The sequence below is a fragment of the Stenella coeruleoalba genome, assembly GCF_951394435.1.
Source record: "Stenella coeruleoalba genome assembly, chromosome: 2".
Lineage (NCBI taxonomy): Eukaryota > Metazoa > Chordata > Mammalia > Artiodactyla > Delphinidae > Stenella > Stenella coeruleoalba.
The window spans coordinates 81,658,086-81,672,892 of record NC_137147.1 but is presented as its reverse complement, the minus strand read 5'-3'; the positions used below and the strand labels follow the sequence as shown (position 1 = coordinate 81,672,892).

At 44.2% G+C, this 14,807-nt stretch overlaps 1 protein-coding gene across 4 annotated transcripts in view; it reads left to right on the top strand.

Annotated features, from left to right (window-relative positions):
- Positions 1-14,807, top strand: part of RASGRP1 (RAS guanyl releasing protein 1) — an 86,531-nt gene that overhangs the window by 58,618 nt on the left and 13,106 nt on the right. For all 4 annotated transcript variants that reach the window (XM_079912590.1, XM_079912588.1, XM_079912589.1 and 1 more), the window contains exons 6-11: positions 709-862; positions 4,335-4,508; positions 5,507-5,623; positions 8,087-8,362; positions 9,855-9,935; positions 14,474-14,578. In XM_079912590.1, coding sequence (XP_079768716.1) covers positions 709-862; positions 4,335-4,508; positions 5,507-5,623; positions 8,087-8,362; positions 9,855-9,935; positions 14,474-14,578 — 907 coding nt within the window. The remainder of the gene's footprint in view (positions 1-708; positions 863-4,334; positions 4,509-5,506; positions 5,624-8,086; positions 8,363-9,854; positions 9,936-14,473; positions 14,579-14,807) is intronic.

The following is a 14,807-nucleotide window of genomic DNA, read 5'->3' as shown; positions in this document are numbered from 1 at the left end:
GACAAGGTTCTCAGGAATACAGGTTTGGGAAACACAGATCTGCAGCCTGCTACCTTTCTCTTTGCTTCCTTAGTGTAGGAAATTGAAACTGAGTAAGAAACACGTGGATTGATTACAAGAAAATGTGTGGGGGGCTAACTCTAGGGTTAGCTAGACTTCCTTGGTCATTTCAGTGGCTGGGGACATTTGAGGAAAATGCCACAAGTCTGCCCAGAGTGACCACCTGTTCCTACACATGATTACCCAGCATGGCATCTCCTCTCTGTGGTTCTCTGTGCTTTTCTGGCATGAAAACTGCCCCACTACCTTGAGATTTCCAACCACATAGAGTCCCCATCACCCTCATGAGATGAGGAAACACACAGAAGGCATGGAGAGAGCAGACCTGCCAGGGCTACACAGAGGAGCCAGGACACTGTGAACAATGCCCGAGACTCTGTCCTTCCCACAGACTTAAGACAAATGCATTTTACCCAGTTCCCATGGCACGTTCAGAAGGCTCAGGGAAAACCATCAAAGCTTCCTAGTCGCCACCGTAGGAAAAACTGATGTGGGGAAACTGTTAATGCATTGCTTTGACCAAGGAAAGTTAGGTAATGGTGCTTTGCATAGTCTTGTGGGAAGCGTTAATGGATTTATTTGCATTAAAAAGCAATTTTGATTTATTCTTTTTCCCTGTCTTCTCCCTTTCATTTTTACCCACAAAAGCAATGCCCGTGACTGGTCCAGGAAACTGACTCAAAGGATAAAATCGAACACCAGCAAGAAACGAAAAGTCTCCCTGCTCTTTGACCATCTGGAACCAGAAGAGCTCTCCGAGCACCTTACCTACCTGGAGTTCAAGTCCTTCCGGAGGATATCTGTATGTACCCGAGGGGCCGGAGAAAAGCTTCCCTGGGATATCTCTGAAAATAAGCAGAGGAATTCAACAGGCCATCCACCTCCTAACCCTAGAGGCCCCCTCAGCGCTGGTAGGCTTTCCCATCACTCTGTGTCGTTGGGAAAATCAGGACACGCTGCCTTGTTTGTTGCTCCTGCTTTGCTGCACGCTCCCATCCTCCAAGCCCACCTCCCTCAGCCCACCACTCGCTCAAGTGGCAATACTGTGGGCACACATGGTACCCTGCACACGTGAGTGTACACACAACATGCATGCGCATACACACACACACACACATTTTATTCCTGATAATCATTAGGCTTCCAGAATGGTTTTAATTTTCCTCCAAAAAAATGAGGCTAAGTCCTGTAAGAGGACTTGAATTCATTCTAGAATAGGCTTTGGATGGCTGTGGGAAATCTCAAAATAAATCAGATGCTACTGGTCTAGCCCAGAATTTACCTAAACCCTTGAGGTGGTGCTGACATGGCCCAGCAGTCTCCCCTGATTCTAGAGAGAAATTGTGCTGACACAAACCTTGCTCACTGAAACTCCATATGTGATACCAAAGAACACCAGCTCCATACAAGAGAACTTGCCAACAGAGCCTCACTGGCCGATATGATTTCCTGAGAAATGACTCCATTCAGCCCCCACCGCTATGGAAAGATACAGTTCTGAGCTTTGCTCTAAAAGTAGAGACTACCTAGTTGCTGGATGCATTTCTTAGATGTACCTGTTCCCTGCTGAGGTGATGGAGGCCCAGGGGTGGCTTGGACCAGGTCACACAGTTTATTAGAGTCGGAGCTGAGACCAGGATCACAAGCCTCTCTCGGTCACTCAGCACCAATTAATTGAGGCTGCTTGTGTTTGGAAGGAGAGCTGCAAACCAGGTTACAGGGGTTATTATAGCTTTTCTCCCATAATGTTGACAGCCTCCCTGTTTTCACACAGCTATTTTGCCAATCAGCCAGGAACCTCCCCACCCGCTCCAGCCCAATTTGGAAATACGTCTCCAAGCATTCATCTGCATGGGGACCTCCAGTCTCCTCACTGGCTCCCCTCAGACAGAACCACAGGCCCCAGTTGGAACGCTCCCCCTGGGGGGTTTCCATTTGGCAGTGCCTCTCGTGTCACGGGGGAAGGACACTGAAAAGAGCCATCTATCACACTGGAAATCTGAGCTGTACTGGGGCCCAACTGGTAGGACTGCTCTGTCAGGCCTGTGGGCTGTCTGCTCCCTGCCAGGGCTCAGATCAGTGGAGGTGGAAGGGAAGAGTCAGTGCAGAACAAGGCCTCTGCGCCAGTGCTCCCCCAGTGTCGGTGCAGGGTTCTAGCTGCAAATGAAGACATCAGCTTGAACCTTCATTTCTTTTGAATGTCACGGTCGCCTCGTAGAAGACTTTTGGGGGGATCTTTTTGTTTTACCTACACAGTTCTAAACAGTTTTGCCCACGTAGGGTGGGAGGGAAATTTATCTCTGCTATGAATTGAGTGACATTTGATATTTTCTGATTATTATAATACTTTGGAGGGGGGAATAATTATACTGAGATAATTCTTTTAAAAAACAAGTGGATTCAATATGTTACATTTCGAATGGGAGGGGTATATAAATGTATTCACTGGAATGAATCGGGGAACTTTTTCTTAGAACCGGTAAGATTTGTGCTGTATATGTCTCTCTTAAGGAGTAGGTTTGGTCTACTCATATTTTTCCACCCATCAGCAAACAGCACAGAAAAATGGGGCTCAGTTAATCTGCATTCATTTTATTCAGGTTATGAGATCTTCTCATCAGTGTATTACTAGTCAGGCAGGACTAAGGTGTGTACGCTGATGACAACCCCCTCAACCCTTCCCACCCAATCTCAGCGGCCTAACAAAGCAAAAGTTTATTTTTCACTCCTGCACAGGGGCCTCTGCTGACCACAGGTGCTCAGAGCCTGGGTGTGGGAGGCTTCATCTTGACATAGATCTCCACGATCTCTGCAGCCTGGAAAGGCAACATAGCCAATCATTCACTGGCTCTTCTATCTCAAAAGTCGTCACATCTATCAGCAACTCCTAAATATCTGAAGATTTTTAGGGTATGAAATGATAGTGTGCTCAACTTCCTAAAAGAATTTCCCTGAAAAGCATTCGTTCCAATACAATCCCAGCGAGAGGATTTTTCTTTATTTCTGGAATGTGCGTATTACTAATATAAACATCATTATTAAAACAGTTCCCTTGTTTCTGCAAAAAAAAAAAAAAAAGGTCATCACGTCACTTCCACTGACATTCTCCTGGCTAAACTGTCATGTGGTCACACCTGATCTCAAAGGGCAGAGTTGAGAAATGGAGAGCTGGAAATAGCTGGGGAACAGCACTGAAAACTCCCATGGGAGCACTGGAGCAGAGCAAACTCTCCTCCCTCTGTTATACTATTTGAGCAGAAGGATTGTTTGTGACAGGGACACAGTAGCTGCAGTCATGACTTATACACTGATCTTCTGAGACATTTCCAGCTTCACATCTGCTGTTTGTTTCAGCGTCAGCCATAGTGAATGCCATTGCCCAGGTGAATGGGAAGCTGTGGTCCCCAAATAATAGCTAACCAGTGTCACGTACCCCACTCACTTCGCCCCTGCTCAAGTTGGCGAATAGAGGGAAATCCAGACAGGGCTGTTTGATCATGAGGTTAATAATATCTTGTTAGCACCACCTCACACTTATGTAGTACTTTGAAAAGTTAAAGTGCTTTCACAGGTTATCATGTTTGATCTTATTAACAATTCCGTGTCCTAAATAGGACAGATGTTATCCTGGTTTTGTTTTTGTTTTTGCGGTACGCGGGTCTCTCACTGTTGTGGCCTCTCCCTTTGCGGAGCACAGGCTCCGGATGCGCAGGCTCAGTGGCCATGGCTCACGGGCCCAGCCGCTCTGCAGCATGTGGGATCTTCCCAGACCGGGGCACGAACCCGTGTCCCCTGCATCGGTAGGTGGTCTCTCAACCACTGCGCCACCAGGGAAGCCCTATCCCATTTTTAAGTTAAGAAAACAGCTAGGAGAGAGAGAAGAAGAGTGTGTAACACAGTAGATTTTGTGAGATGATCTTTTTTTTTCCCCCTTACCTTCAGCAACATAGCTGGAACTAGTACTGAGATTTTTCTTGTATACTGTATTCTTTAGAATTGAAAAGGGGCACTATCCCTATCTACTCCACATAATATTGGGGTTAATTTGTGTGTGTACACATCCATTTAGGCCTAATGACGTTTGATGTAGAGGGACCATGCTGTGGGTAGAATAAGAAAGATGTCCTTCCTACCATCCTTGTCTGCAGGAGAGGAAAGCCAAGAGCTCATCTGTCCCTTAGCAGATTCTAGCCGTCAACTCAGCAGAGGTAATAAGCCCCTCAGGTCTCCCAGAATACTGGAGCGGCAGTCCTGATGAGTTTCTTTTTCCCCAGTTCTCCGATTATCAGAATTACCTCGTGAATAGCTGCGTGAAGGAGAACCCTACCATGGAGCGGTCCATTGCCCTGTGTAACGGCATCTCCCAGTGGGTACAACTGATGGTTCTCAGCCGCCCCACCCCCCAGCTCCGAGCTGAAGTCTTCATCAAGTTCATCCAGGTGGCTCAGGTGAGTGACTGGATTGACTTAGCGCCTGGGCTAAGAGGTAAATTATCCCCTCTTCCCCCAGCCTAGTCTATCCATTAGAGCTGCTTTCTCATCATGAACCTCCGGGTGGGGTTTGTGCACTTTTAGCTGCCCCCAGATCTAGATACGGTGACTCTTCTACATCCCACACAAGGGCCGTACGGAGAGGGCCCTACAGGCCACCTTCAAGGTCAGGATATGGTTAGATCTGTTTAGATCTTTAACATTTTTCAGAAGATGCTTACCAGCCTATATTGTTTTACCAAATGTGGCCCACATGGCAAAGGAAAGGGCAATTTCAGGTTTTAGTGGAGCTGGACCAGCCTGATTTAGGTCTGTGAGCCCATGTTGTGTTGAATGGCTGGGTTTAGTGTTTGAGGGGCAGAGTTTAGGCATCTGATAAGAGAAAAGCAGATACTGTGAACACATACTTGAAATTTCACAGAGATTCTAGCATCTCTGTCCCAGTTACTGTCCTATATAGGCATTGGCGTTGCCCTCAGAAATAAAAGTCTGGTTACTTTGGGGTGAAGGATATAAAGGATTATGCTGAACGATATATTTTTTCATCTCTAGATGTTCTAGACCAGTGTTTCTTAAAGTGTGGTACATGGACCACCTGCTCTGATGTTAACTAAAGCACGGATCCCTAAGCTCAACCCCAGATCTGGGGAATCAGAACATCTGTACTTGAGTCCAGAAATCTTTGTGTTAAACAAGTACTTTGGGTGTTAGAAGCCACTGCTGTAGAGGGTGGTCCACAGACCAGCTGAAACTAAAGGAGGAAGACATGACGCTTTGCTAGATTTGGGACCTCCTGGTCTGGAATTAAGCCTTAGGAAAGAAATGGACAGAAAATTGCAATACCTGATTGCTAGCCTTTGGCCAGAATTAGGAAGACTCATAACACAGAAATGAGAAGCAGCATCTAAGCTCCCATGTAACTGGCATGTACAGTGACTCTGTTTTCTGTGTCACAGAAGCTCCACCAACTACAGAACTTCAATACGTTGATGGCTGTGATAGGAGGGCTCTGTCACAGCTCAATCTCCAGGCTCAAGGAGACAAGTTCACATGTCCCGCATGAAATCAATAAGGTCAGTGCTCCTGTCTCCTCTCGGGCCTCTTAGCAGCATTCCTAGGACTAACGTCAGCATTTCCTCCTTGAGGGGCAGCCCAGAGAGCATTTCCGAACCAAAGCATCCCTTTTCAACCAGGCAAAATACCAAGGAAGCAACCCTAAGAAAACCCACAGGACAGGAACGGGGATGTCACAGATTTGAGAGTGACTGTGACTCAGTCTGGCCGCAGTGTTACTGCACCCGTTCCCGCTGGTGATTTGAAACAATGTGTGTGTCTCTCCCATGTTCATATGCCACTGAGTATCCGGAGTCACCATCTTTAGTGAGAACTCACTTGCTCTAGCAAGGAAGAGTGGTTCAGTGACCATAGTTCAGTCTGCATGTCAAGTGAGGTTATTTAGTGACACGTTAGAAACCTAGCTAGCTGGAACCCTTGGAGAGTGACATTATGGAGAGCTGAATTTTTCCAGATAGTTGGAAATGAGCTTTTCAGGTACCATTTTTTAATAGGTGGTATTTTATTGAGGAACATTTTTCTTAAGTGTCCTATGTACTTTCCTACGTTATTAATTAGATTTTATAGAAAGGACTTTAATCCTTTATACCTACGGCTGTTATCACACATGTAAACCGCTATGATATAGTACAGGTATAAATGCAGCTACTTATGGTATGGGTTTGATAACAGCTGCTCTGGGCATTTCATCTCATTTGGCCTCCCTTACTGAACTCAAACCCCAGTCCCCTCGCGAGCTCTCTTCTTAGGGAGAGATGTATGAGCCTCGTTGCCACATCCGTTTTCCCAGGTGTTCAGCCTCCTTTCAGAAAGCCTCTTATTAATCATCCTTGCTCTGACAATGCTGGGGTCTGGGGACACCGCTCCACCCCCACCTCCCAGTGGTCTGGTCACCTTATAATTCCCTCATAGTGCTGGCTGGGAGCTGGCAGAACAACTGAAGACTGCCTGTGTCTCGGAGGGAGAGAATCACAGAATTTCAAGGGCCTTCGTGTCATTTCGTTTACGAGATGTAGCTTGCTGCTCTGCAGCTTGGGGTCCCCCCATAGCAGTGCTTCCTGTCTGTAGCTGCTTGACCTTCGGGGTGGTCTGCATAGTGAATTCCTAAGTCCAGAATTAAAGCTAGCGTCCTGCAGTAGTTTATGTCACCTTCCAAGGGGAACAAAAATACCTTTGTCATCTTTGCTGCTAGTCTCTCGTCTTGTGAGCATTTCCCACACTCCACACTCGCGCGCCCTGTTTCCTTAGAGGTGTGTGAGGAGGCTCTCTTGGCAGCCACATGGCTGCCGGGGGCTGACTCCCAGACCTCAAGCTCTTCATCGGGAGAAAGGGTACTTTAGGCCACGATTTTATTACAGGAATTTCCGGCACAGTGTTTAAAGTGGTTGTTTTGTGTTGTGACGTGAGTCTGTCCTTCCTGTCTTTGCTTCTGAGAAGGCCGGTCACCACACGTGGGGGTGGGGTTCTGTGAACTGCGTGCTGACTTAAAGCAGGTGCACTGGAAGGAACAGCAGACCTGGCTGTGCCCTTGCTGTGCTGGGAGCGGCCACACGCCCTCTGGCCACGGCAGAGCACAGGCTCTAACGCAGAGCCCCCCACGGCCTCTGCCTCGTCCTCTCTCAGGTCCATTGCTGGGAATTGGTCTAGTCTGTTCAGTCTCCCTATCTAGGGTTTCGGTCATGGGTGGAATGTCACCTGCTTCCTAGGCATAGGCCCATCTTGAGACTCACCAAGCCAAGGCCCACAGAGCGCAGCATAAGGAATAACACCACTTGACAGGTGACTGAAGCGCCACGCTGGAAACACGCTTCCCCGCGCCAGCTGCGTGGGCAGCACACTTGAAGTGTTGTGCGGTGCAGTGTCTTTGGAATCATTCGGAAGACACTAGGGAAGGGGACTGCGTGGCTTGGGGTAGAAGTCAGAGAGACACTTACTATGCACTGTATACTCTTGTACTTTTAAAATCTTTTTTATCGTGTGCTTACTTATTTTTTTAAAGAACAATTTTAGCATAAAAATGGTAAATAAAACCTCATCTAGGGGCTTCCCTGGTGGCGCAGTGGTTGAGAGTCCGCCTGCCGATGCAGGAGACATGGGTTCGTGCCCCGATCCGGGAGTGTCCCACATGCCACGGAGCAGCAGGGCCCGTGAGCCATGGCCGCTGAGCCTGCGCGTCCGGAGCCTGTGCTCCGCAACGGGAGAGGCCACAAACCTCATCTAGAATTTTCCAGTTATGTTGTAAAGCACAGCTTGCGTTTTCTAAATCTACTCTGCGATGTTTGACATAAGCTGGAGTTTTAACTGGGGAGTCAGAATCTACACCTTTAGGTGGACCACCCCCTGCCTGACAAATCAGGGATGGGGTGAAATTATGGTAGGAGCTGAGAGTAAAAGGCAGCCACTGCAGAAACGCAGCCTGCCTGGATGGTACCTGTGACTGGCTCCCTTCCTCTGCTTTGTAGGTTCTGGGTGAGATGACCGAGCTGCTGTCCTCCTGCAGAAACTATGACAACTACCGGCGTGCCTACGGGGAGTGCACCCACTTCAAGATCCCCATCCTGGGGGTACACCTCAAGGACCTCATCTCCCTGTATGAAGCCATGCCCGACTATCTGGAGGAGGGGAAGGTGAACGTCCACAAGCTGCTGGCCCTTTACAATCATATCAATGAACTGGTCCAGCTGCAAGAGGTGGCCCCACCCCTGGAGGCCAACAAGGACCTGGTGCACCTGCTGACGGTGAGGCTCCATGGGAGACAAATTACTGAGCGCTACCTCATCAAAGATCAGCTCAGTTAAGCCTCACAAGAACTCTATGAAGTGGATACTCTCATTACCTCCATTTTATGGATGGGGATTCTGAGGCACAAAGACGTAACTTTCCAGAAGCCACACGTTATTAAGCAGCAGATCCTGGGCTCAGACCCGGGTGGTGGGACTCCGGGGCTGTGCTCTTAAGCACCATGCCCTTTGGACCTCTAGGAGTGTTCCCCTCCCCCTACAAAAGCCAGTCCTAAGCTCTCTGGGAGGAGCTGATAGCAAATCAGGATACAAGGCTTGGTAAGAGATTGGAGACAGTCGGTTTTCATTTAAAAAAAGGACAAGGCATTGAGTTTAAAAAAAAAGGAAAAAATAGGTTCATTATTTGGGTCCTGCTACCACTGGCTTGGATCCCAGAGACATTTAAGCCAAGGGCAGGCGAACACTTGTGATGCAGGAGACCAGGATTTGCACTTTGGGTGGGGGGTGAGATCAGATGAACTCCCTTCCAGACCTGTGATTCTGTAGTTCACCAGCTGTGTGACTGACTGTGGGCACATAACTCTCTCTGTTTCCTTCTCTGTAAAATCAGAGGGATTCATCTCTGCAATGACTTCTCCCTTCTCTTTCAGTTCTAAAATTAGACAATTTTTAATCTGCTTTTTTTGCAGAACGGAATAATCACTGTAGCCTCTTCCTACCTCACAGGATTATTCTGATAGTGCCTCAGGCTTTGCGTCCAGCTGGTGTCTAATCCCAGCCCTTTTGCTAATTGTCCAGGTGACCTTGGCTAGTTTCAGCCTTAGACCGCATTATCTGAGGAAAGAGGCACTGAACCTTAACTTTCTTGGTTCACAAATTCTGTGAGGAAAACTAAGCATTTCCCTCCCAAAATATACGTAAGCCATATATACTAAAAAATATGGATGTTTTTGAGTTCTGAACCCCCTGAAGCCCATCCACAGAATCCAGATTAGGAACAAGATTATTTCTAAGACCTCTCTCCTCTAAAGTTTTTCTTATATGAAACTCTTAATATTGTTTGATATTACCTGTTCTCATTTAAACTGGGTTCTGTTGCTGGAATCAAACTTTAATGGTATCAGGCCATGCAAACTGTCCCTTCAGATCATCCGTCTGCTTTGGGAGAGAACACGTGAGGTGTGGACCATCTGACTAGATAGGGCCTTTGGCCTAAGCTCTGCCTAGAAGCTTAGCTATTAAACCATAGTTTAAAAGTGGGCATCTTGAGACTTCTCCAAAGTTTAAAAATACTTTAACAAAAACTAACGCTTGCCCTACTGCAATGGTAGATGTTATACCCCCAAAATTTTGTGAATTTTTAAAAACAAATGACTTACAGCCTAAAAGGGTAAACCAGTAGAGAGGAAGAACCAAGAAAGAAACACATCGGCCCTGGGAAAGGCAAACAGCATCCTAGCAATTAACTCTGTTCTCCTTTGATCTGCAGTTATCCCTAGATCTCTACTACACTGAAGATGAAATCTACGAGCTTTCTTATGCCCGGGAGCCCAGGAACCACAAAGCCCCCGTGAGTTTTTCATAGTAAGACGCCCATGTGTAACAGGTGCTTTACAAGCCTCTCATCAAGGTCATCCATCTTGGAATGGACTTTAGTTCAGGTTAAAAAGCAGATTATCTTTTTACTATGTGCCCAACATTGTGCTAGGAATAAGAAAAGCTTCAGCATATGTATTAGGAATAGTTCCTGACCATAAAGAGTTTGTACACAACTCGAGGGGATAAGACTAATATGTGAACAGTAAATAACTACATGCCATGAGTGTCAGAAGGAGTGGGGGAATCAGCCAGTGGTTTACTAGTTAGAGAAGGGATATAGCATGGTAGGCTGGAGTGACCTCTCCCTCCTATTAATTATAAAGTGTCCTCAAGGCAGTTGTTTCTCTTCATGATTTGTTGATGATAATGATATGTATATTCATCAGATGCTCAGCTTCAGAGGACTTTCAACTTGGTAGATAGAAAAGCCCCCACATCTTGTATTCACGTGGGTCAGAAAGAGCAGTCTGCTGGGTCTTTTGACCTCTTATGATGAGAAGTCCTGTGCACAGTCCTGGCTGCACAGTAGGGACTTCACAGGTTATCTGGCCCTGGCTTCCTACAGGCAGGTGAAATAATTTCAGTCTTCCTTCTGAAGAACCAATAATTCCCACAGTCTCCTGGGCAGCTCCCCAGCTCCAAGCAAGTGGTACTCAAGGGTAGAGAGTTGCCTGTACATGAGAAATTCAGCTTATCTGTTCAGATGGCTAAATTTCATTGTTTCTATACAGAAAGACCAAGTTCTAGCATACTATTGTAACCAAAGATGTTCACTGAACATATTCGGCAGGTTTCAGGGTGTTGGAGGGCATTCCAACGAAAAGGGGACCTTCTTTCATTTTTCGAAGAGATTTTAATTTGGGCCAAGTCTCAGATACTTAGGAATGGATTCCATCTCAGCTTGTCTAGGCCTCACTTCTTGTTTTTTTTTCTTGCGTGTCTTCCTGCCTTTTAGCTATTTTTCTCCTCATCCTTGTCTCTACTAAATAGTAAGTAGAGAACAGAGAGGAAAAATTTTTTTAATGTTACTGGAGTGTACCTGCTGTTCAGGTGTACAGCAAAGTGATTCAGTTATACGTATACATATATTCTTTTTCAGATTCTTTTCTCATATAGGTTATCACAGAACATTGAGTAAAGTTTCCTGTGCTATACAGTAGGTCCTTGTTGGTTATCTGTTTTATATATAGTAGTGCGTGTATGTTAATCCCAAATTCCTGATTTATCCCTCCCCCCAACATTTCCCCTTTGGTAACCATAAGTTTGTTTTTGATATCTGTAAGTATGTTTCTGTTTTGTAAATAAGTTCATTTGTATCATTTTTAAAATTAGATTCCACATATGAGTGATATATGATATTTGTCTGACTTACTTAGTATGATAATCTCTAGGTCTATCCATGTTGTTGCAAAGGGCATTATATCATTCTTTTTTATGGCTGAGTAATATTCCATCATATATACGTACATCTTCTTTATCCTTTCTTCTGTCAATGGACATTTAGGTTGCTTCCATGTCCTGGCTATTGTAAATAGTGCTGCAGTGAACACTGGAGTGCATGTATCTTTTCGAATTATGGTTTTCTCCAGATATATGCCCAGGAGTGGGATTGCTGGATCATATGGTAGCTCTATTTTTAGCTTTTAACTGTTCTCCATAGTGGTTGTACCAATTTACATTCCCACCAACAGTGTAGGAGGGTTCCCTTTTCTCCACACCCTCTCCAGCATTTATTGTTTGTAGACATTTTGATGATGGCCATTCTGACCAGTGTGAGGTGATACCTCATGGTGGTTTTGATTTGCATTTCTCTGATAATTAGTGATGCTGACCATCTTTTCATGTGAATTTTGGCCATCTGTATGTCTTCTTCGGAGAAATGTCTATTTAGATCTTCTGCCCATTTTTTGATTGGGTCGTTTGTGGCTTTGTTTGATATAGAGCTGCATGAGTTGTTTATTTTGGAGATTAATCCTTTGTCAGCCACTTCATTTGCAAATATTTTCTCCCATTCTGTGGGCTGTGTTTTTGTTTTTTATGGTTTCCTTTGCTGTGCAAAAGCCTTTAAGTTTAATTAGATCCCAGTTTATTTTTTTTTTAATTTTCATTACTCTAGGAGGTGGATCAAAAAAGATCTTGCTGCGATTTATGTCAAAGAGTGTTCTGCCTATGTTTCCTTCCAAGAGTTTTATAGTGTCCAGCCTTACATTTAGGTCTTGATCTGTTTTGAGTTTATTTTTGTGTATGGTGTTAGAGAATGTTCTAATTTCATTCTCTTACACATAGCTGTCCAGTTTTCCCAGCACCACTTATTGAAGAGACTGTCTTTCCTCCACTGTATATTCTTGTCTCCTTTATCATAGATTAATTGACCATAGGTGTATAGGTTTATTTCTGGGTTTTCTATCCTGTTCCATTGATCTATATTTCTGTTTTTGCACCAATACCATACTGTTTTGATTACTGTAGCTTTGTAGTATAGTCTGAAGTCAGGGGGCCTGATTCCTCCAGCTCCGTTTTTCTTTCTCAGGATTGCTTTGGCTATTTGAGGTCTTTTGTGTTTCCATACAAATTTAAAAATTTTTTGTTCTAGTTCTGTGAAAAATGCCATTGGTAATTTGATAGGGATTACATTGAATCTGTAGATTACTCTGGGTGATATAGTCATTTTGAAAATATTTATTCTTCCAATCCAAGAACATGGTATATCTTTCCATCTGTTTGTGTCATCCTCAGTTGCTTTCACCAGTGTCTTATAGTTTTCGGAGTACAGGTGTTTTGTCTCCTTAGGTAGGTTTATTCCTAGGTATTCTTTTGATTCGATGGTAAATTATGTTGTTTCCTTTATTTCTCATTCTGATCTTTCATTGTTAGTGTGTAGGAATGCAAGAGATTTCTGTGTATTAATTTTGTATCCTGAAACTACCAAATGCACTGATGAGATCTAGTAGTTTCCTGGTAGAATCTTTAGGATGTTCTGTGTATAGTAAGTACCATGTCATCTGCAAACAGTGATAGTTTTACTTCTTTTCCAATTTGGATTCCTTTTATTTTTCTTCTCTGAGTTCCATGGCTAGAACTTCCAAAACTATGTTGAATAAAACTGGAGACAGTGGATATCCTTGTCTTGTTCCTGATCTTAGAGGGAATGCTTTCAGCTTTTCACCATTGAGAACAGTGTTAGCTGTGGGTTTGTCATATATGGCCTTTATTATGTTGAGGTAGGTCCCCTCTATGCCCACTTTCTGGAGAGTTTTTATCATAAATGGGTGTTGAATTTTGTCAAAAGCTTTTAACTGCATCTATTGAAATCATCATATGATTTTTACTCTTTAGTTTGTTAATGTGGTGTATCACACTGATTGATTTGCAGATATTGAAAAATCCTTGTATCCCTGGATAAATCCTATTTGATCATGGTGTATGATCCTTTTAATGTATTATTAGATTCGGTTTGCTAGTATTGATATTTTGTTGAGTTTTTGCATCTGTGTTCATCAGTGATACTGGCCTGTAATTTCTTTCTTTTTTTTGCGGTCGGCGGGGGGTATCTTTGTCTGGTTTTGGTATCAGGGTGATGGTTGCCTCCTAGAATGAGCTTGGGAGTGTTCCTTCCACTGCAATATTTTGGAGGAGTTTGAGAAGGACAGGTGTTAAACTCTTTTTTTGTTTTTTTTTTTGTTTGATAGAATTCACCTGTGAAGCCATCTGGTCCTGGACTTTTGTTTGTTGGAAGTTTTTAAATCACTGTTTCAATTTCAGTACTTGAGATTGGTCTGTTCATATTTTCTATTTCTTCCTGGTTCAGTCTTGGAAGCTTGTATCTTTCTAAGAATTTGTCCATTTCTTCTAGGTTGTCCATTTTATTGGCACAGAGTTGTTTGTAGTAGTCTGTATTTCTGTGGTGTCAGTTGCAACTTCTTTTTCATTTCTAACTTTATTGATTTGAGCCCTCTCCCTCTTTTTCTTGATGAGTCTGGCTAAAGGTTTATCAATTTTATCTATCTTTTCAAAGAACCAGCTTTTAGTTTCATTGATCTTTGCTATTGTTTTCTTCATCTCTATCTCATTTATTTCTGCTCTGATCTTTATGATTTCTCTCCTTCTACTAACTGGGTTTTGTTTGTTCTTCTTTCTGTAGTTGCTTTAGAAAGAGAAAATTTAAATGATCTACTTTACTCTTTGTTGATAGCTTCAACAAAAGCTTTAATAGAGAGGGAAGTGAAACTCCAGGCATATTGAAAATTTTAAATTATCTTAGATGGAGACAATGTATGTGAGGAGCTCTTTATAAACTGTAAAGCACAACACTTGTGTTAAAGCACAACACTTGTGTTAGGCAAGGTTACTGTTCTAGATTTCAGTTACGTGCGGGCCCTCTGCTCCTTGCCACTGCACATAGTTGAGGGTTGTCCACAGCTGCAGCTACCAGGTAATGGGAAAGGAAGGAGCTTAAGGTTATAGCATTGCATTATAGTCATGGGGATTTCTCTGAATATTTCATTTTAGCCACTAACACCTTCAAAGCCACCAGTAGTTGTGGACTGGGCCTCTGGAGTATCTCCCAAACCTGATCCAAAGACCATAAGCAAACACGTCCAGAGGATGGTAGATGTAAGTACAGCTGTGTTTGCACAGATGAAAAGCAAGGCATTGCCTGGCTTAGTGTTGTGTATGGGGAGAGGGGAGCACAGTGGTAGAAACACAAAGGTAAGAAACTTGAAACTCGTTCCTATGTGAGCACAGGGAACCAGTTACTTCTCATATTGTGGCTGCAGAACAGTTCAGAAGTTACATTTTGCCAACACACTTTGGCCTCTTCTGGGGGGAGGTGTACCTCTTA